Source organism: Lithobates pipiens, unplaced genomic scaffold (assembly GCF_037356315.1).
Source record: "Lithobates pipiens isolate NorthernLeopardFrog02 unplaced genomic scaffold, aLitPip1_a1.2 Scaffold_13, whole genome shotgun sequence".
Classification (NCBI taxonomy): Eukaryota; Metazoa; Chordata; class Amphibia; order Anura; family Ranidae; genus Lithobates; species Lithobates pipiens.
The window spans coordinates 72,626,711-72,649,040 of record NW_027507718.1 but is presented as its reverse complement, the minus strand read 5'-3'; the positions used below and the strand labels follow the sequence as shown (position 1 = coordinate 72,649,040).

At 41.7% G+C, this 22,330-nt stretch overlaps 1 protein-coding gene across 1 annotated transcript in view; it reads left to right on the top strand.

Annotated features, from left to right (window-relative positions):
* NIPSNAP3A (nipsnap homolog 3A) overlaps window positions 1-21,144 on the top strand; it is a 66,388-nt gene extending 45,244 nt beyond the window's left edge. Inside the window, exons 3-6 of the mRNA XM_077475190.1 lie at window positions 8,773-8,931; window positions 13,443-13,592; window positions 13,696-13,782; window positions 20,891-21,144. Coding sequence (XP_077331316.1) covers window positions 8,773-8,931; window positions 13,443-13,592; window positions 13,696-13,782; window positions 20,891-20,967 — 473 coding nt within the window. The 3' untranslated portion in view covers window positions 20,968-21,144. The remainder of the gene's footprint in view (window positions 1-8,772; window positions 8,932-13,442; window positions 13,593-13,695; window positions 13,783-20,890) is intronic.
* The last annotated feature ends 1,186 nt before the right edge of the window (window positions 21,145-22,330 follow it).

The window sequence follows — 22,330 nt, the reverse complement described above, 5'->3', positions numbered from 1 at the left end:
ATGTGGCTTGGCGTGGTCCAGGAGAGGGGGGTGCTCGCTTGCCCTTCTTTCCTGACTTTCCAGGCTGCATGCTCAGATAAGGGTCTGGCATGGATCTTGGGGGGTACCCCCACGCAATTTTTTTCTTTTATTTTTTTGGTGTGGGGATTCCCCTTATGATCCATACCAGATCGAAGGGCCTGGTATCGTCTCTTGATCCAACTTCTGGTGCGACTTCTATTCAAATCAATGGGCACCCCTAGGGAACCATTGATTTTGAATAGAGACACAGAGATGTGGCTGAAAGCCAGCGCGGAGAAAAATATATATAAATATTTTTTTCTCCCATCCCTCTTTCTCCTTCCCTCTACAGCCCAAACACATCACTGTATTCCTTTGTTAATTTAAATATTTTCCACCTCTTAACCTCCCTGGCGGTAATCCTGAGTCTGGCTTGGGCTGGAATTTCAGTACAACGAGCGGTAACCCCGAGCCGGACTCGGGTTCGCATCGCTGCATACAGGGAGACTTGCTTACCTTGTCCCCTGGATCCAGCGATGTCCCCCCGCTGTGTGTGCGAGCTCCTCCGCTCGATTCACACAGTGCCCGAGTGCCTCCGAGCTCCGTTCCCGCAATGTTACCAAGCACGAGAGCGGAGATCAGCGCCAAATTCAAAAAAGTTAAAATACACAATACACTGAGTACTGTAATCTTACAGATTACAGTACTGTATAAAAAAAAATACACATCCCCTTTGTCCCTAGTGGTCTGTCCAGTGCCCTGCATGCACTTTTATATTATAAATACAGTTTTTTTTTCTGCCTGGAATTTGGAGATTGTCCATAGCAACCAAAAAGTGTCCCTTTATGTCAAAACAGCGATAATAAATTGGAATCACTTGCAGGATTGAGCGATAGCAATTTGTGGGGAGATCCGTCATCAAACACTAAATTTAATGACAGCGACAATTCTGCAAATTAGCAAATTTCTGTGTTTTTGGATTTGATTACATTATTGAATAGTTTTTATTATTATTTATCATTATTTATAGTTATTTATTATATTATAAGCTTTATCATACCCAGGATGTCTGCTAGACTCTAGTTTGGACAGATTTAGGTGAGTTATTCCTAAGAATTGCAGGCCTACAATATAATACGCCAAATTTCCATGCAAAATAATTGTTCCGCTTTCAGCACCTAAAATCTGAAAAAATCATACCGCCAGGGAGGTTAAAGCCCCATCTTTCTCCTTCCTCGCCAGCTCTAAAGCCCCGTACACACGAGCGGACTTTTCAACATCCAAAGTCTGACGGAATGATTCCGGCAGACTATTCGATCGTGTGTGGGCTGCAGCGGACTTTTGATTCGCAAAAGTCTGACAGACTTTAGAAAATGGAACATGCTTCAATTTTTTCCGACGGAACTCCGCCGGACCCAGTTCCTACCGAAAAATTTGCTCGTGTGTATGCTATTCCGACGGACTAAAACCGACGCTAGGGCAGCTATTGGCTACTGGCTATGAACTTCCTTATTCGAGTCCAGTCGTACGTCATCACGTTCGAATCCGTCGGAGTTTGGTGTGATTGTGTGTGGCCAAGTCCGCTCATTCGGAAAGTCCGTCAGAACTCTGTCAGAACTCCGGCAGAACTCCTTCGGAAGTCCGTCGGACATAAGTCTGGTTGTGTGTACGCGGCATAAGTCCTTCCATTCTATATATCTTTTCTATTTTTTCAAACCATTCCCTTATTTTAGGGCTTTCCACTTCTTTCCATATCTTCGGAATCAGACTCTTTGCAGCATTGATCAGGTGGATTGTCAAGGAGTTAAAATATTCTCTTAATGGGGTCTCTACCCCATGGAATAGACCTACCCAGGGGTCTTCTGGCATCTGAATATTAGTCATGTCCTTTTATATATTTTAGTATTTCCCTCCAGTAGATTATGATTTTTGACCAGCTCTGCCATATATGTGCCATCGTCCTTATTTGCTTACACCCCCTCCAGCATTCCATGGTTTGCCCCCTTTTATATTTCGCTAATATGTTTGGTGTCCTATACCACCTCGTTAAACATTTATAATTGGTTTCAACCACTCCAATATTTACCGAGGATCCATGTACCAGTTTTAATATTATCTTTACCTCTTGGTTTTCTCCCCGTGGACCTATAAAATCGCGTTTTTCCTGGCGTCTGTACTGGCTTTACAGCCCGTTTTTTTTTAAACGTCTGTGGGCATTTAGCCTAATGGGGTTTTCATTGTAACAACTAATACTTCATAGTTTATTTCATACAAATATAAAAAAGATCAAGGTGAAACCCAGCAGTATAGTGATATTTACTTTTATGATATATACCCTATCATGTTCCAGCTTTTACATCCGAATTTTGCTTCAACAGATCCAGAGTACTGTAAAAACATAGGCTGTAGTATACCTGTGCTTTACCCCTCATAATATCAATAGACATCAGCAGCTGGGGCGCAAGCAACTGTTTCTTATTCTATGCATTTTTTCAAAGGGTTTATGCATAAGCATACTTTGTAATAAACCCAGTGAATGCTACACAGTTAGGCCTCATACACTCGGACGTTATAAAAAACTAGTTACAACGTCTGGAAAAAATCTGCGTTTAAAATTTATTAGCGGTTTGCTCTGGCATCAATGCGTGTTTAACGGTGTTTGGAAGCGTTAACACTAAGGAGCGTTTATTTTTTTTGTTTTTTTTTTGTAATATCCCATCACATTATAAACATTTTCACAGCTCAAACGCTGACGCTAAAAAACATTGGTATAGCTTTAATGCGCGTTTTTGCGCGGTAGCGTCAAAACTGCTCTAACACTGGAGCCTCTAAAGGCGCTGGTCCTTGTTTTTTTTTTTTGAGCTTAAAAACGGCCATGGTGTGTATGAGCCCATTGAATAACATGGCGTTGCCTTCTTAAGCAGCAAAAAAAGCTCAAAAAAGCCGCTGTAAAAACGTCTGTGTGTATGAGGCCTTATACCTAATTTGGTTATTCAAAAAAATGTTGTTTGACGTTTGTATAGTTCTAATCTGTGTATTGCTAGCTAAAAAATCCTAACTACTTGCTAAAACATGAAAACCTAACATATGTCGTTCTGTATTTAGAGATGTTAATTTAATGTACTCGCTTTACTAGGGCGTTTCCCCCAGAGCTTGGTGAATGAGGTGAAGCTCAGCTGACATCCATCACCCAATCAGAAATAGTGTGTTTGTTTTTTTTTGTTTTTTTTTTTTCTTTCCCCTTGTATGTGATTGGGTATTCTTAGCCAAGTTAAATTTCATCACATTTATTACACTCTAGGGTCAGGGTTGGCAACCTGTCGACTGTGGGTAAGTGACGGGTAGAAAGGGGATGGGTCTGCTCCAACAACCCCGCTACTGCTGGCTGCCGGTCCTTCTCTTTCTGCACTCAGTGTTCTCTGATGTGCCTTCTGTTCTTCTCTCCTCCAGCCTCCTCCAGCGTTGTGAACAGTGGAGAATGAGAGGCAGCCCAGCCCAGGAAAGGACGGGGAAGCAGCTGGCCAAGTTCACTTTTCAAGTTAACCGGAAGCTGATTAGTTGCTTAGGACCTAGCAACCAGTCGCCAGCTTGTTAATATTAAGTCACTCTGCCAGCTCCTTCCCTGTCCAGAACTGTGCTGCTTCTCGGTCTCCTGCATAGGTAGGATGCTATGGGAGGGAAAGGGGGGGGGGGTGTTATGCGAAGGGGGCAGTGGACCCTGCTAAGGGCAGGACCACCCCCATAGCAGTGTCCTATACCACACTTCACATCACCCCCACAAATCCCTGCATTCTGAGTGTAATGCACTCCTTAACCCTGCATTCCCTTGTAATACTTCTTTTTTTTTTCTGTATCCACTCCATTTGAAATCTATTTTGGGGTTCACAATACATCATCACTTGCAGTAGATCAAAACGGCAGTGCGTTTTGAACACTATTCGGGAAACGCACATGTATATTTATTATAGCAAAAAGTAAAAAATATATTTGTTTTCAAAATTTGTTGGTATTTTTTTATTTTTTTTGCTTATAGCGCAAAAAATAAAACCGCAGAGGTCATCAAATACCTCCAAAAGAAAGCTCTATTTGTGGGTAAAAAAGAACATTAATTTTGTTTAGGTACAGCATCACACGACCACGCAATTGTCCGTTAAAGCAACACAGTGCCGTTTGGGGAAGAAAATGGCCTGGTCATTAAAGGGGGTAAATCCTTCTGGGGCTGAAACGATTAAGCAATGCACAGTTTACTTTCTGGTCATAGTTTCATAGTTAGTAAGGTTGAATAAAGACACCAGTCCATCCAGTTCAACCTGAGTGAGTGTCTACAATTGTCCATATCCCTGTACATTGCACACTCACATTGGTCTCTACCCTCAAGGAGCCCACAATCCAAGGTCCCCATTCATACACTAGGGCCAATTTTTGGACAGAAGCCAATTAACCTACCTGCATGTCTTTGGAGTGTGGGAGGAAACCGGAGTACCAGGAGGAAACCCACGCAGGCACAATGAGAACATGTAAACTCCAGGCAGGTAGTGTCGTGGTTGGGATTCGAACCAGCGACCCTTCTTACTGCTAGGTGAGAGTGCTAACCACTACACCACTGTGGTCACCATTTCAATACTGTGTCTCCTATACTAGTGTCATGTGTAGTATTCTAGAGTGTTTTGTAGATTTACTGTCCCTTTTTAGGTATATTGAATGGATTAGCAGAATCCTTACTACAGCTATTTGTCCAAATCCATTTTTGTATAAATTGGCTCTCTAACCACTTGAACCTAAACTTGGCTTTTTATACCTTTTTTATACTCTGAAGGTCAATACACGTTGAGTGGCCAACTGAGATCAATAGAAGTTCATGTGAACATATCAATGTGCTTTGTAAAGCACATAGACTAGTGTAATTAGGCCTGGTAATGCATCTAAAAATGTCTATCGCATTACATTTGACGTAAAAGCATTTTAATGAGAACGCATAGGTGTGAAGCCAGCCATACTATGGAATCTCCTTGTTATAAATACTGACACTCTTCCTGTCCATTGGCTGTGCCACACACCTTTTCTATGTCCCAGCTCCTGTTGCTTTCTCCATAGTATAAAGTGAAAGCTCAGCCAATCTAATGCTAAATTGGCTCTCAGCCACATTCTAAAACCATTCTATGTAACCCTGTAATGAAAAAAATCGTTATACATACCTTTTCTGAAACCGGTCCAATCTCCAGCGGTGGATGCTGTGTGCAGGATAGACCTGACAATGGCTGGGGAAATGCCTTGGAAGTGACGTCACCCATAGTTACTATGGGGCGTCCGTTGTCAACTGCCTCCTCTGCACACTCCTACACACTGACCGTTGAGGTTGGACCGGAGTGGCTGCAGAATAGGTAAGTATAGTGATTTCTTCTTTACAAGGATAGATGGATTAGGTTTAGAATGTGGCTGAGAGTAGGTTTAGCGTTCGGTTTTGGTTGAACTTGCTCCAAAGATACGCTGGTAGGTTAATTAGATCCTGTCTAAATTGTCCCTAGTATGTATGAATGTGAGTTAGGGACCTTAGATTGTAAGATCCTTGAGGGTAGGGACTGATGTGAATGTACAATGTATATGTAAAGCGCTGCGTAAATTGATTACACTATATAAGTAACTGAAATAAATACATTTTAAAGCCAAACGTGTTTATACTTATCTGCTTTATGCAATGGTATCACATAGACTGGCAGCCCCAAACTTACTTTTCTGGGATCCCCTGCAGGCGCTGTCTGCTTCTGCTCTTCTTGGTGCACCCCCATAAAAAGATACATCCTATGGGAGCACAGCTGTGGGCTCCCTCCTAGCTGAACTGTGTTCATCTATTGACACATGCAGCATGCCTTCTCCCTCCCGAGAACCAGAGATGGGCACAGCGCTGGATCAATATGGAACTCGGGTAAGTATTCAGGGGGGTGGGACATCCAGTGAAAGGTGTTTTTTTTTTTTTTACCGTAATACATTAAGGTAAAAATCCTTCTGGCTTTAGAACCACTTTAAAGAGGAAGTAAACCCTGATGGGCTTACTTCTTCTTTGTCTCCCTGCAAAGGTAAAGCATAATGGACTACTATGCATTGCTGCTAACGGCGATAGTGCACCGTTATTTGTAAATGTCTCCTAAATCGTGTAGGTTTAGGAGATATTTCTTGGACCTACAGGTAAGCATTAATCTAGGTTTACCTGTAGGTCAAAGTAGTTTGTAAGGGTTTACAACCACTTTAATAAACCAATGCACCAGGGAAAAAGATGGCCAGATGTATAGGTCCAGGAACTTAGGTTTGATTTCACTCGCAGGAATTGCCAAAAACTGAAGGCGTTGAATGGCCTTCCTGGTTTTAAATTAGAATATTTATCATTATGGTGAACTGCGGTACCTGCATTTGTGTTATAACTGGTTGTCGACTCAGACACCATTTGCAGGAGAAAAAAAGATATTGCGACTTACAGAGAACCTGTCTTGTATTGAACCATCACTACATGACAGCTGCTATTGAAGACTTTTATTTAGGTAAGAGTAGATTCCTGGGCTGTCATCCTCACCTTGGCTCATCTCCTAGAAAGTCAGACACATAATGGGAGTTCAGACCTTCACTGCCTGCATGTTATGTTACCAGATCATTAATTCACAAGTTTCCATATTAGTGTCTTCACTGGTTCACTTTAGCACATGTCTTTTTAAACTTGCTATAAACCAGTTCCATGATCACCACATACAATTTCATTTTATAACAACATCCTTGCAATAGTTATTTTTGCCAACCCCCTGTAGTACAGGCAGGTTCTGTTAAATGTGTGACACAGCAGTGCCTACTCACAGGGTATAGTGTTTACATGTCGCAGAATTCAAGGAAGTAAAGGCGTGGGGAACTTCACAGTTATAAGATCTTCAAGAGCACCCAGATTAACAGACATAGGCTAGGTCAGACTTTTTCAGCCAGGGTGCCTTGAGGTTTCTTCAGGGGTGGATATAAATCGATGATTTATTTAAAAAAAATACCCAAAAATCTTATTTTTTTTTTTATTATTATTTATTTAAATCGATTTATTTATTTATTTATTTATTTTTTATCAAATTTATTTTAATAAAATGCTTTGAGTAAAAATGAGTAAACATCTATCTAAATATAGTTGTCTATTTAACTGCAATATTTACATTTTTGGTAAACTCATTCAAGGAATCCAAGCTCTGCAAGCCGAGATAACATGCACTGCATTGATGCATTCACACAATTTTACAGTAGCCATGAGATAAAATAGAGTTTAGGAATATTCCTTTATTCCATTGTTTTGCAAATCTATCTACACTACAAACTGTATGATTGAATCGTTTCTGATATCTCTGTTTTACTAACCTAACAGCTTATTATTCTAAATAGAAAACCTTCATTTTGATTGCAAATATTAAAGATTCGAACTACCAGCAAGAATAGGTGCTTACCATTTAAAGAGCACCTGTCATTTCAGATCCATCATGGCAGCGCCTGTTTGCGGGCATCCATTCAACTGCTGCTGCCACATCCCTCACCTTGTTGTGTCACTGCCGCATCACCAGCCGTTCCATTAAAGTGAATGGGACTGTCTGTGAGTCAACAGTGGATCAGAGATGACAGTTGCTCTTTAAAAATTATGATTTTAAATTGAGTTGATTTAAATCAAGCCTTTTTACTAGTCATTTAAATCAATTTTATTTAAGTCAAATGCACCCGGGGAGGGGGGGGGGTGGTGGTGCCTTGGCAAAATTCATACAAATTGCCCAAAGATTATTTACCAGTGGGCATGTGGATCAAGCTTCACTGCCTTTTAGTTGCACAAAGCCACAGGTTTTCATTGTGCACCATTACAACCTTCTAGCTGTCGGGGTCCTAACAACCAATGGCATCCTCCGTTGATATGGAGGATACCTGCTCAGTATCCTTGTATCTCCCTCTCCTGCCCCTCTCCATCATCATTAGCTGAGTGATGGAGAAAAACTGAGGGAGCTAAGAAACATTGGTATAATGGTCAATACCAGTTTGCAAAAGTGTATTTGTTTTATAAGAATAAATCCCCTCTAATGTTGAGTGTCCTACTTGTGCGGTTGTTGCTTCATTATGTAAAACTATTACTATTGTTTTTACATTTTAGAATGGGGTGCCTCGAGACTAAATAATTTTTAAAGCTTACCTTGAATGAAAAAAGGTTGAGAAACACTGGACTAGATATACTGTAGCTGAAATACATGTGGAGATATATGATTTTAGATTTTGCCCATAGTTAGACTTTAAAGGGGTTGTACACTCTCTCGGTTTTTCACCTCAATGCATTCTATGCATTGAGTTGAGAAACCTCTTGTAGTGCATTAGGACCCCCTTTTACTTGAGCCCAATTGTTCCTGTGCTGGGGATGAGTACGCCCGCTCCAGCTGGTGTCTCTCGGGTCTTGATTGGATAGATTGATTGCAGCGTCATTGGCTCCCGCTGCTGTCCATCAAATTCAATGATGCGGAGTCCTGCTGTCTGTGTCAACGGACACAGTTCTGAGGGCACATGAGAAGAGGAGGAGGCAGGAGCGCCACGGAGGGACCCCCGAAGAGGCGAACTGGGGCCACCCTGTGCAAAGCTGCCCTGAGCAGGCAAGTATGACATGTTTGTTTATTTTTTAAACAAACCTATAGATATTCTTTGTAAGGTTTTGTTATCATGTGTTTTTTTATTGCGTTACTTTTACTGTACTTTTTTTTTTTTTTTTTTTTTTTTTTTTTTTTGTAGACAGCTTTGCACATCGATCAGCAGTACGGTCCAAGCTACCTCACGACAAAGAGTGGCAGGAAAAATACATATGCAAAGCATTGCCTATGATAGAAAAGCAAGAGATTGAGATTGCTTACTTGGTACCATGGTGTAAACTGCAGAAGCCAGAGAAAGAAGGTGAGTGCTGGTTACAATGATTCTACCTGACCCTTGTTTCATACAATCTAATCTGTTGAATCAGGGGCATATACCCTTACATTACTTAAAATGGTAAACACTGAAGTCCATACCTCCCAGAGTTTATATAAAATCAAGTGGTATGAAAAATACCGCCTTCAAATTAATTATAGGATAATCTGGTCATTAGTACACAGCTTTCGAGAGCTGATCACGACAATTAATGCGATCATATCTGATGGGACAAGCATGAAAATGTTTCCTGTATACCAGATTGGACAATTTTCATTAAATCAGTACAGTTGTCATTATAAAGTACAAATACAACACTTTACATCACGTACGAGAATTTAAGTCACTTTAGTAAACACTTAATTTTCGATATGAGACTAGCCTGCAAAAAAGACAATCATTCATCTGCTAATATCATTGTGTGTACCAGGCATTACTCATAGCTAGTCTATCATCAGAAGAGATCTCATTTATAAGCTGCTAGTGCACTTAACTTTCATCCTGTGTGACACAGCTGCTTATGTTAGCAGAGGAGATCCCATACAAAAGATAAACATCTAAAACAAATATGCAGTTGGAATCCTGAACATATTTGCACTTGTACATTATTTTTCCTTACACCACACATCAGTAGCAAAGAGAACACCAGACCCCTAGATATCTGTGGTAAAATAGGTTTCACCTGCATACTCCCCAGGGAGGCTGTAATCGCCTTATCTGGTAGTAGTAGTAAATGTAGGGATGTGCTTACTTTTTCTGTGTAACATATCTGCATCTGTTTGCTAACCACTTGCTGCCCAGTCACAGTATATTTACTGGGTAGGCAGCACAGCAAAGTACCCGTGCGTGGCTGTGGTGTTCCTGGTTTTCAGGTGCGGATGCAAGTGTCCCCTGCTGTCCTGTGCTATGATAGGACACCACATGAGTTTATCAGCAGGTTACAGCCAATGATTATGGCTGCATACCTGCTGATTGGCTGTGGCCAATCACAGCACAGACCTCTGTGTTTAATAGCACATGGCCTGGCTGGATTTCTCCCTGCCATTCCAGAGTGAAAACGAGGAGAGAAACCAAGCCAGATCAGTGAGTACAAGCAGCGCACACACACACACACACCTGTTAGACACACCATTAACCCCTTGATTGCCCTCCTGATCACTCTTGTCACCCAGCCAGTGGCATTAGTACAGCATCACTGTACAAATTTATCATCAATCTCTGTATTAGGGACACTAGCGACGTCCGTGTTCTTCCCAGCACCAGATTGCCCACCACACTATCACAGTCACACTTTAATTCACCACCATTATTCTTATAGTGTCTGTACAGATCAGTATCATGATCACGACCAGAACTCTAAAGCCCCATACACACTATCAGATTTTCTGCAGATTTTGTAGTGTAAGGGCCTGCCTGATTGCATACAAACTGAAACTCCTAAGGTTTGACCTCATATTATATGGTTTTGGTAAATCTGAAGGAAAAACTCAGCAGAAAAACTGATATATGGGGCTTTATAGTGTCCCCAATATTATAGTAGAAACAAGATATACAGACACAAAATAGGGGAGAGATACTTTGATGCAGTTGATCAGCTTAAACATGTATTGCAATATGTGTGAACTAAATATCCCTATTTATCATTGCAACGTTTGCTTGAAAGGGTATAGCAGTGTGCAGAGGGTCCATCCAATATTTTTAGTCCCAATAATAGTGTCCCCAAAAAAAGTGTTGGCAGGATCAGACCCCAATCACTGCTAGCACGTAGCAGAATACATATTGGCCAAAACTTATTAACAGTGAGTAGAAAATATTGCTGTTTTTGTTTTATACAATAAGACTAAAAACCCAGTGGTGATCAAATACTACCACAAGAAAGCTCTATTTGTGAAGGGAAAAAATTATGTAAATTTCATTTACGTACAGTGTTGCATGACCGAGCAATTGTCAGTTAAAGAAGCGCAGCGCTGAATAGCAAAAAATGGCCTGGTCATAAAAGGGGTAAAACTTTTCTGGTGGTTAATTTAGTTTTAAAGTGTTACTAAACCCACAACAGTAAAATCTGTCTGTATATGCAGCATAGCATGCTCGGTGTACTCCCTGTGGAATTTCAGGGGTTAATGGTGGAGAGAACATTTACTTGTTCTCAGAGATAGCCAGATCACATGATATTGACATCACACATGTGGGCGTGTATACAGGCTGCAGGGAAAATCTCTGCCTTCCTGAACTCTCAGCACTGGTGAAACTCTGCAGTTAATGATGTAACCATGGTATACGGATCACCCAAAAGGTTATATAGTGGCAATATTTTAATGTAAAAAGATTTATAATCTGTGGGGGGGGGTGTGAACTATTTTCATATTACTGGATTTAGTAACACTTTAACCGCTTCCCAACCGCCTCACACTGTCAGGACCTGGACTTGAACCCGGGACCTCAGCTGTGTCTGGCAATGAATCTTCTCTCTGAGCTATCTGAGATGCTGGACAGTGCCTTGTCAGATCCTTTAGACAGCCCTGCCTTGTACCTTAATTTCAGCTGAACCTTGAACTCTTTGCTCCTCCCATGAACTTCCTGATATAAGCCATGTCTCTGCACTTCCTCCTTGCCAGAATATTGTGCTATCTCCAGCCTGTATCTCGCTCCTGTCTTCTCTGCTGCCGCTTATATTTGCTACTGCTCATTATCGACCCTTGGCTTGTTCCACGACTACGCTTCTGCCTAATCCCAACCTGCAACTACTCATTACCGACCTTTTGGCTTGCTTACTGACCACGCTTCTGTTTGATCCTTACCTGCTCATCCGCTACTGAACCCTGGCTTGCCCACCTCCTGGTGGGGTGATCCTGAGGACCGCGACCTGGTACTAACACGCAGCTAAATCCATCTCCACCATCTGGAGCTCTGGTGAAAACCGGTTAGTACTTAGACTCCGCACCTCAGGTGAGCCTGTGTCATCTGCCAGGGTGACTGCCTGTGTTCCTATCCTTCTGGTTAGTGGTAGTCCTGCAACTGCTATAGCAATTGGTCTTTGAGCCTGACCCCTGATCGTGACACACACCAATATACATTGTCAGAAGGGCACGTACAGGCAGAATCGCGTACCTGTTGCCCTTTAAGAGGTGGCGGGGGCACGCACTCACGTGGCTGAGGGAAGCTTTGTGAGTCCGGTCGTGGGTCCCGCAGACTTGATCACCGCGGAGTTACCCATGATCGCCTCACGGAGAGGAAGAAAGGGGAGATGCTAAAGTAAACAAGCATCTACCTGTTCTGCCTAGCAACAGTGACACTGATCTCTGCTCCCTGTGATTGGAGCAGAGATCAGTGATGTGTAAAACACAACCATGCCCCCCCACAGTTAGCAACACCCCCCTAGGACACAGCCCCCACACTGCCACTTAGTGGTTAACCCCTTCACTGCCAGTGTCATTTACACAGGAATTTGTGCATTTGTATAGCACTGATTGCTGTATAAATGACAATGGTCCCAAAAATGTCCGATGTGTCCTCCGTAATATCGCAATCATGATAAAAATCGCTGATCGCTGCCGTTTAAAAGAAAATATATATATTAATAAAATTGCATAAAACTATCCTCTATTTTGTAAACGCTATAACTTTTGCACAAACCAATCGCTTATTGCGTGTTTTTTTTTTTTTTTTTTTAACCAAAAATATGAAGAATACGTATCGGGCTAAACTGAGGGAAATTATATATATATATATATATATATATATATATATATATATATATATATATATATTATAATTGTTTTTTTTGGGGGGGGGGATATTTATTATAGCAAAGGGTAAAAAAAAATGTGTTTTTTTTTTTTTTTTCAAAATTGGTGCTGTTTTTTTGTTTATAGCACAAAAAAATAAAAACCGCAGGGGTGATCAAATACCACCAAAAGAGAGCTCTATTGGTGGGAAAAAAAGGATGTCAATTTTGTTTGGGAGCCACGTTGCACAACAGTGCAATTGTCAGTTAAAGCGACACAGTGCCGAATCGCAAAAAGTGCTCTGATCAGGAAGGAGATAAATCCTTCCAGGGCTGAAGTGGTTAAGAATAAATACCGCCAGAACATCTCCCTTTCCTGTATCCATCCAAGCAGTAATATGGTCCTTTCACATACTCTGCTGGAGCAAAAGTACTGAATTTACCCACCATTACCCATCAATGTATGTGCATTAATCCTTCTATGATCAGCCCCTATAGAATGAACATTACCCCTTAGTCCCCTATCCCCAGATTATGAGTAAAAACAAAGCATAGGGACATGGATGGATGGGCTAGCTTGCAGAAAAATACATTTAAATTGAATTTTTGGTTTTTGGAGCTTAGAACTGTAGTTCACTTTTTAACCTCTTTGCACCTTGTTTTCTGAGTTATGTGTATTCATCCTTCTGCCAGCCAGTCTTCAGCACATATGTAATCAACTCTTGATGATCAGCACTCTGCTTATTATAAACCTAAAATATGTTCTCTATGCCAGGTGTTTATGAATTGGTCACTTATATGTTTAAGCCTGGTGGACCAGCTGTCTGGGGCCAGGCATTTAAAGCTGCCATCTCTACTCATGTTCACAATGGATACGCAAACCTTGTTGGCATATTCAACACAGAATATGGATTACTCAACCAAGGTAATTCTATATGAGCATCATAATTATAGCGCAGTGTCCCTTCTGTCAATGATTTTGCCAAATACTGTTTATTTTTATTCTGGTAATTCTTGTGTTTGCACAGTCCATGTCCTATGGTGGAATGAGAATGCTGACAGCCGAGCTGCAGGACGGCATGTGGCTCATGAGGATGCCAGGGTGGTTGCTGCAGGTAAAAACTTAAATGTATATATTTTATGCACCTTTTTATTATTATTATTATTATAAATAATAGTAATAATAATAATATTATACAGAATTTATGTAGCGCCAACAGTTTGGGCAGAGCTTTACAACATGAGGGCAAACAGTACAGTTACAATACAATTCAATACAGGTCATTGTTTATTTGGATGTAGCTAACATCTATGAACTATTCACATTTTAAAAAGGATTTCCAGTTTATTTGGAAGTCTTCCAGCTTCTTCGAACCCCCTGGTAACTTGCAGGGCTGTCCCCTTCTTGCTACCTCTTCTGAAAATGTATGTAAAATAACCAGTGAAGGTGATCTTATATCCATTTTCCCAGTGATTTTCAAGTAAATTAGAAGCATATCCCCATTTTTTTTTTCTCTGCTCTCGTATTCTGGTAACCTATAAAAAGCAAGTGTCCTGTATTTTAAAGTTCACCCAGAACAGACACCTGCTTATATACAGTTTGAAACTAAAGCCTGTTAAGGGCTTATTTGACCTTACACTGCTTGTAGCTTACGAAAGCCTGCTTATGCCTACTACAATCTAATGTAAAGCTAAACTCTGATAAAAATTCACCCTTGCATTTGGTTAGCTCTGCAATGCAAATGTAAAGGGCCAGTTCAAACACCGTGTACAGCTGCTGGAGAGGTAAACTATTGTGGTTTCCTCTCCGACAACTATCCACTGTGTCTGCGGTAGGCTCTCCCCCCCCCCCCTTTTTTTTTCTTCGCTTTTTAAGTGTACAAAATTGCACTTAATTTTATGTCACTATACAGCAGCGCAAAGTGCTGTACAGTGACATGCGATCCTGTACAGTGTACTGTGATAAATGCAGCAAGTCTGTTACAATGTGAATGGGACACAATTGTTTTCTGGGTGTGCTTGCTGCGACCAACGTTTTACAATACAGTCTAAATGCTCATTGCTTTTTCTGTCCCACCTAGAAAAAAAAACTTGCCTTATTCCTAATTCCGGGAGGCTGTCTCCCAGCTTCGTTGGTCTCAGGCTCTCTGACACAATCGCATACAATGCAGGGCCAGCAAGTCAGTTTGTAAATGAGAATGCGGACGGTTCCCTCATAGCCTGAGTGCCAGAGAGTTGACAAAAGCACCAGATGCAGGACTGGGAAATAAAGTGGTAGGGAGAGAGAGTAAGGCAAGTGTAATTGTTTTTTTCTGTTCCCACTAGATAAAAAGGAACAGGGAAGCCCCCCTCCCAAGGGTAATTTCCTGCCTCCTGGCAAAGTCAGGACCTTGAAATCCTGCAAGAATACACTCCAACTCATTACAAACTTGCATTTAAAGACATACTGTATATGCCCAGCATGACTTAAGTTAGGCTTTCACTGTGTTCCTAGTATGCCCTGCAGTGTCCCTTCTTTCTCCCTTTCTGGGTGAGCACCCATTGATCTACTTGGGTGTGCTGTGCCAAGACTCGCAGTCTTTTTTGACTGAGTTCCCTATGCTGTCATGGAAATTAATCTACGCTATTGCACAATTTTACTTTGCTTGCGCTAATAAGCGCACTTTTCAGCTCTTTTGGCTAATGCAATGTAGCATGCACTTAGTTACCAAGTAAAACAGACACAGTAGCTTTTTATCACATTGGAAGCTCCTCCGTTAGTCCTGAGTAACAATAGGAGCTCCGTTTTATTTATAGGGATAACAAAGAGAGGTGGTGGCTTCACAATTAGCCAATCGGACACTTGTATGTGTTCAAAAAGGGCCAATTAGACACTTGTATACATTCAAATAGTTATCAGGTAGTGACGTATGCAATCGGCCATGTGCAGAGCAAATTGTGCAGTTTCCCACCAAGACAATGCGTCTCGCATTGTGCCGGGTGCTAATACTGCAAACATTGCTCTGATCAGGAACGTGTACATATTTCCACCGTTTACCATTGGCACGAACCGTACACCACAAGGCTCAGAGAGCCATTTTGTGTGCGCTTATACTATTGTTCCCATGTACGCGGGTCTTTTTTGCTGGTATGCAGTTGCCATGAGGTGGCCAGTCTCTTGGTGAGGCATAAGGGACCATCCCTTAAACGGCGAATTCCCGCGTCCACGGGAAGGTTTCCACAACCACAGGTCCTTCACCTGTGGCTGTATGTGCGAACACGCTCGCATGAGCGTATTGCAGCAAAACTAACACTGGGAGACATCTGACAATATACATTAATAAAAATTTCTACAACAGTTCTGGTGTGTGTAACAGAGCTGCAGACATTGCCTCTTGGTGTGCTATTTACTGTTGGGGCTCAACATGTTTTCCTCCTCCGTAAAGCCCTGGTGTTGCATACAGCCTACTGTAGACATGAGTGGCTGTGCGAACTGTACATGGGTATATGCCGGTACTTGTATACACCGGCTTATAACATACAGACGTTTTCCCTGAATGCAGACTTTCTGGCCTTTCTGTTGGTTTACCAAGTACTGGTGTATACCTTGTGTACAGCCTCACACAGCCATTTACTGGCTGTAGGCAGCACCTAGCCTACTGGGGCACAGAAATATGCCTAATTATACATTGTGTGTGTGGCCTCAGACACCCTTGTGCATGAGGCCTTAGAACCATGTTAGGCCCCTTTCACACTGGTACGACGCGACAGTCATACAACTGTGGATCCGACTTTGTCCTGTGACTTGAAGTTCGATATGCGCCTGACTTCAATGAACAGGGATCCGACTTTAATCCCCGACAATACCAGGCACTGTGTCTGGTATGATCTTTAGGGGGAACTCCATGTAAACAAAAACGGCATGGGTTACCCGTCCAAGAGCATACCAGGCCCTTCGGTCTGGTATGGATTTTAAGGGGAACCCTCATGCAGAAAAAACTGCATGGGGGTTCCCCCCAAAGTCCATACATCCTATAACAAGGAGGACCCCAGATACCGGCCCCCAACCTATGTGAATGAGTATGGGGTACATTGTAGCCCTACCCATTCACTTAAAAAAAAAAAAAGTGTCAAAAATAAAATGCAGTTCACAGGTTTCTAAGTAAATTATTAAGACCGCTCAGGCTCTTCTGGCGATGTCTTCTGTCTCTGCTGGGTCTTCTAACCCTCAGCGGTTCTTCTCCCTCTGTCCGCTGTGCTCTGCTGGGTCTTCTCTGCTGCCTTTTCGCTCTTTTGCTGGGTCTTCTTGCTCTGTTCTTCTGTTGTTGACCCAACGCTCTAATGCTAGGTGCCACTACTTATATTGGCATTGGGCGGGGGTCACCGGATTACATCATGTGGAAGCCTCGCCCCTTATCACGTCACTGCCTGGTGCATGGGGGGGTGCTCACTCATCCCCACCCCCTTTCCTGACCTGCCAGGCTGTGTGCTCGGATAAGGGTCTGGTATGGATTTTGGGGGGTCCTTAAAAGCCATACCAGACTGAAGGGCCTGGTATGCTCTAGGAGGGGGAACCCATGTTGAGTTTTTTTATTCATTTTTTTTTTTACATTTTGCATGGAGTTCCCCTTTTAAGATCATCAGAGCACAAGTCGCATTGCTAAGTCGGATCAGTTAAGATGGCGATCCAACTTTGATCCGACTTCAGTGATATTCAATGGGCGGAAGTAGGATCAAAGTCAGACCAAAGTAGTGCAGGGACTACTTTGAAGTCGGCAAGACTTGAAGTCATACTAATATGGATGGTTGTCATTGGAAATCATAGGGGAACGACTCATATGACTTTGCAGTCCCAAGTCACAGGACAAGTTGTACAAGTGTGAAAGGGACCTTACATGGATAGTTTTGGTGACATCAACAGCAGCTAAATTAGCCAGGAGAACTTTGCACTTCTACAATGTAGAAGGACTGTTTCATTTAGTTTGCTGCAGCTGTCAGGGGCATTCAGTTATAGTGTAACCATTTTTTTACATTATCTTCATCAAACCTGCAAGTGGAGAAAAAATATTTTTCTTCTTAAACCTCATTAAAGCAGAGCTTGCAGTAAAATGTTGTTTTCTTAAACTGTCCACGTTCCCTGCCCCTTCACAAATCACTTACCATTAGTAGGAGTAAAAAATATAGGTGTATGTTTACCCCCCTTATCCATGCCTGATTGGGAAAGGTTTCAATGCAAGGTTCACTTTAACATCTTTCTCAGCTTTATCTCCTTTGCTATTAGCCATTTACTGTTTTATTGTGTTTTTTTTTTTTTTTTTTTTTCTGTTTCATTCCCTCTGTTCTTTGTAGTATTAGTAATTTAAAAAAAAACTATATTAACAGGTACTTGATCTAAAACTATAAGGCCTCATGCACACTGGGTATGTAGCCCCAGTGCACTAGGCTCTGGTGTTTAGGTGCGGGTAGAAGACACAGGTGCACCATCCAGCCCTGATGCCAGCAGCCTGTAAAAGTCTATTCGATGCTGAAAGCGGATACAGCTAGACGGTGCGCCAAGTGGTACTGCCGTCTAGGGCAGTAGGCTCAGGGACAATTGCCTGGAACACAAGCAGTCTGCGCTACGCATACTGCCCTAAATGTCTGTACCGCTCGGTGCACTGTCCAGCTGCAGCAGCTGTCCCATAAGTGAAACCCATCAATAAATTTGATATTTATTACTGGTACTTGTATAGCACCGTCAATTTACGCAGCGCTTTACATATATATTGTACATTCACATCAGTCCCTGCCCTCAAGGAACTTACTATCTAAGGTCCCTAACTCACATTCATACATACACACATACTAGGGCCAATTTAGACAGGAGCCAATTACCTACCACAATTACCTACCAGCATGTCTTTGGAGTGTGGGAGTAAACCCACGCAAGCACAGTAAGAACATGCAAACTCTTTGCAGGTACTGCCATGGTTGGGATTTGAACCCTAGTGCCGCTAGGTGGAGAATGCTAACTAGGGATGAGCTTCGAGTTCGAGTCAAACTTATGTTCAACTTGAACATTGCCTGTTCGCCGAACAGCGAACAATTTGGGGTGTTCGCGGCAAATTCGAAAATGGGAGAAATCTAAAGTGCTAATTTTAAAGGCTTATATGCAAGTTATTGTCATAAAGTGTTTGGGGACCTGGGTCCTGCTCCAGGGGACATGTATCAATTCAAATTTTTTTTTTTTTAAACTATCCGTTTTTTTTTTTGGAGCAGTGATTTTAATAATGCTTAAAGTGAAACAATAAAAGTGAAATATTCCTTTAAATTTCGTACCTAGTGGGTGTGTATAGTATGCCTGTAAAGTAGCGCTTGTTTCCCGTGCTTAGAACTGTCCCTGCACAAAGTGTAATTTCTGAAGGAAAAAATTCATTTAAAAGCACTTGCGGTTATAATGAATTGTCGGCTCCCAGTAATTCAGAGAACAGTCATTGATAAAAAAAAAAATGCGTGGGGGTCCCTCCAAATTCAATTGCCAGGCCCTTCCGGTCTGTTGTAGATTTTAAGGGGAAATCCACACCAATTATTTTTTTAAATGGCCGCAGAAAAAGAGGGGGGGGGGGGGAGAAGATGCTTTGGGTGTCTGTGGCCCCTCAAAGCACCATGTCCCCATGTTGATGGGGGCAAGGGCCTCATCCCCATAACCCTTGCCCGGTGGCTGTGGGGGTCTGCGGGCGGGGGGCTTACAGACACCATTGGGATAAGTCCTATATTAAAAATAAAATATTCGAGTGGTGGTAACCCACTCTCGGTATCCTGCGATGGTGATCTCCTCTCCGGGGTCCAGCGATGGATGATCTCTCCTCTCCAGGTCCAGGGTCCAAGGATGATGTCCAGCGCAGCGCAACCTGTCTCCACTGGAGACACCGCGGGAATCCCGGCAGCCTGACAGGTCTCTTAGCTGAGGACGGGGCCACCCGTCATGTGACCCTGTCCCCCTCTGATGCAAGGGGAAACCCGGGCTTCCCCAGTGACGTTCGGTGACCCCGCCCCCCTCTGATGTAATGCAGGTTTCCTTTACATCAAAGGGGGCGGGGTCACCCCCCTCTTTTCCTGCGGCCTGCCAGGTTGCATGCTCAGATAAAGGGTCTGGTATGGATATTTGGGGGAACTTCACGCCATTTTTTTTTTTTTTATTTGACGTTGAGTTCCCTTAAATATCCATACCAGACCTGAAGGGCCTGGTAATTGAATTTGGGTTGACCCCCACGGAATTTTTTTTTTATAAATTACTTTCAATGACTGTTCTCTGTATTACCGGGAGCTGACAATTCATTATAGCCGTGAGTGCTTTTAAATTACTTTCCTTTAGAAATTACACTTTGTGCAGGGACAGTTCTAAGCACGGGAAACAAGCGCTACTTTACAGGCATACTATACACACCCCTATGTATGAAATTTAAAGGAATATTTAACTTTTATTGTTTCACTTTAAGCATTATTAAAATCACTGCTCCGAAAAAACTGATGTTTTTAAAACTTTTTTTTTTTTGCATTGATACATGTCCCCTGGGACAGGACCCGGGTCCCCAAACACTTTATGACAAAATTAGCACTTTTTTCATGTTCAAGTCCCATAGACTTTAATGGTGTTTGGATGTTCGAATGAATTTATTGCCTGTTCGTATGTTCTGATGCAAATTGAACTGGGCGGTGTTTGGCTCATCCCTAGTGCTAACCACTTAGCCACTGTGCTGCCCATGTAATTAATATAATACAGGTACACTCCTGTGTTCATGTGCATTGCGTTAAGGCAGCCCATTCATTTGTATGTGCTGGTAATGCAACACAGTGCAAAAAACATACCTGCACCATCTTGTATTGGTGTGTTATGATGTCATTCAAAAGGTAACAAATTGTGGTGCATTTGCAGTAAATTGCATTTTTACCACATTATTCTAATACATAGATCTGAACAGCATCTGACTGCTATCTGAAAGATAACATTTTCTAGGGTGAAACGGGTTCATTATATGAATTGCTCCACCAGCAGCATATTCTCTTTTCCTTCGCTCCCCCAGCACTCTGTTCTGCAGCTGGATCAGGAAAAATGACCCAGTACTTCCAGGAGTAGGCAGGCATGTGGTGTGCTGTGATATCTGTTACACAAAGTGCTCCTGCTTGCTGATTGGCTAGAGCAAAGAGAAGGTAAGCAGGAGCACCTTGTGGGGTTAACCTTTTACTTTTCCCTTTTTTCTACAGTGAGAGAAAGCGTGAGATTTCTCGACTCCCAGAGAAATGCGCTCCTGATTCCAGCACCCTTTTCTCCATTAAAATAACTACAGTTAATTATGATGCACATTTAAATTGAACAGCTTTAATGACATGTCAATCACTGTGCGCTTTTATTAAACTAATTTGAATCTTTAAATCTGTGTGTCTGTTACATACAGCTTCAAAAAAAAAAAAGGTTCTGTAATTGAACCATTGTATATAATAAATTTGCAAATTTTAAATCCGTTTTTGTTATTTTCTTGGGTTTGTGAAACAAATTGTGAGTTCTGTATAAAACTATACTCTATTTTGGTAATGCCTTGCTTATGTATTGCACATGGCTCTAATAACACTGGTCTACAAGGAGAAAGCCTCAGAAATGAAAGAAGCTAAACTTTACCAGAATTGGGTCACGAATAAAGAAAAATGAAGTCCTGAGTATTAATTGACTCCAGTTTCCAAGATACAGCTTCAGGTCAAAATTGCATCAAAATAATTAAAAATTACGAGGGGGATGTGTGAATTTTATTCTCTATAACTTTCCTGCAAAATGTGATTTAGCAATGAGAATGGTGTCACAACAACCAGTATAAATATATCTTTTTATTAATACCAATAACACAACTTTCCATTCATTGAATAGTTTTTTCATGTAACATTTTCATGCTTCCTCCACACCGTTGGGATTATGAAAGGCATGGACTCTTGTTTAGCCAATGACGCAGATAAGTTGCACATGTAATGCAACAATAATGAGGGGCCCAAATCTTGTCCTGATTACATATTTTACATCCAAAATGTAGATGGTATGCCGTTGATACCGCCGCCATACTGCACTTTTGAGATGCAAACGTAACATCGGCACAACTGTACCAGAAGTTATTTGCATGGTTTACACAGTTTAGAAGCATCTTGGCTTCTCGGGGAAAATATCATGCAACTATTCCTTGGAAATATTAGGCAATGACACTTTCACAAGCCACCAGATGTTACTGTACGATGCATAGATCAGATCAAGACAAAGGTACCTTGCAATAAAAGAACAATACATTACAGTTGGGTAGCAATCTATAGTCTCAAAGTGAAGCTAAATGTATACACTTCCATGTGGTAAATTTTTCACTGTTCTGTCCCACTTTGTCGAGATTTCAAGGCATCATGATCATCAAACACCTCCATTCCTTGTAGACAAATATACGCCCCTGTGTATACATTTTTATTGTGAAATATCTTAAACTTTAGCCAACCAGCACCTTTTAGCACCTGTTTTCTATTTCATCTAATCAAAATATGTAAGAATTTGCACATTTTATCTTTGAGGTCCATAATTTCTAAAAATTTGTAGACCAATGTAATATGTTCACGTTCTTTTGAGCCTGGATAAAAATTAGCCTGCTTTTGCTATGCCCCTTTGATACCATAAAAGTA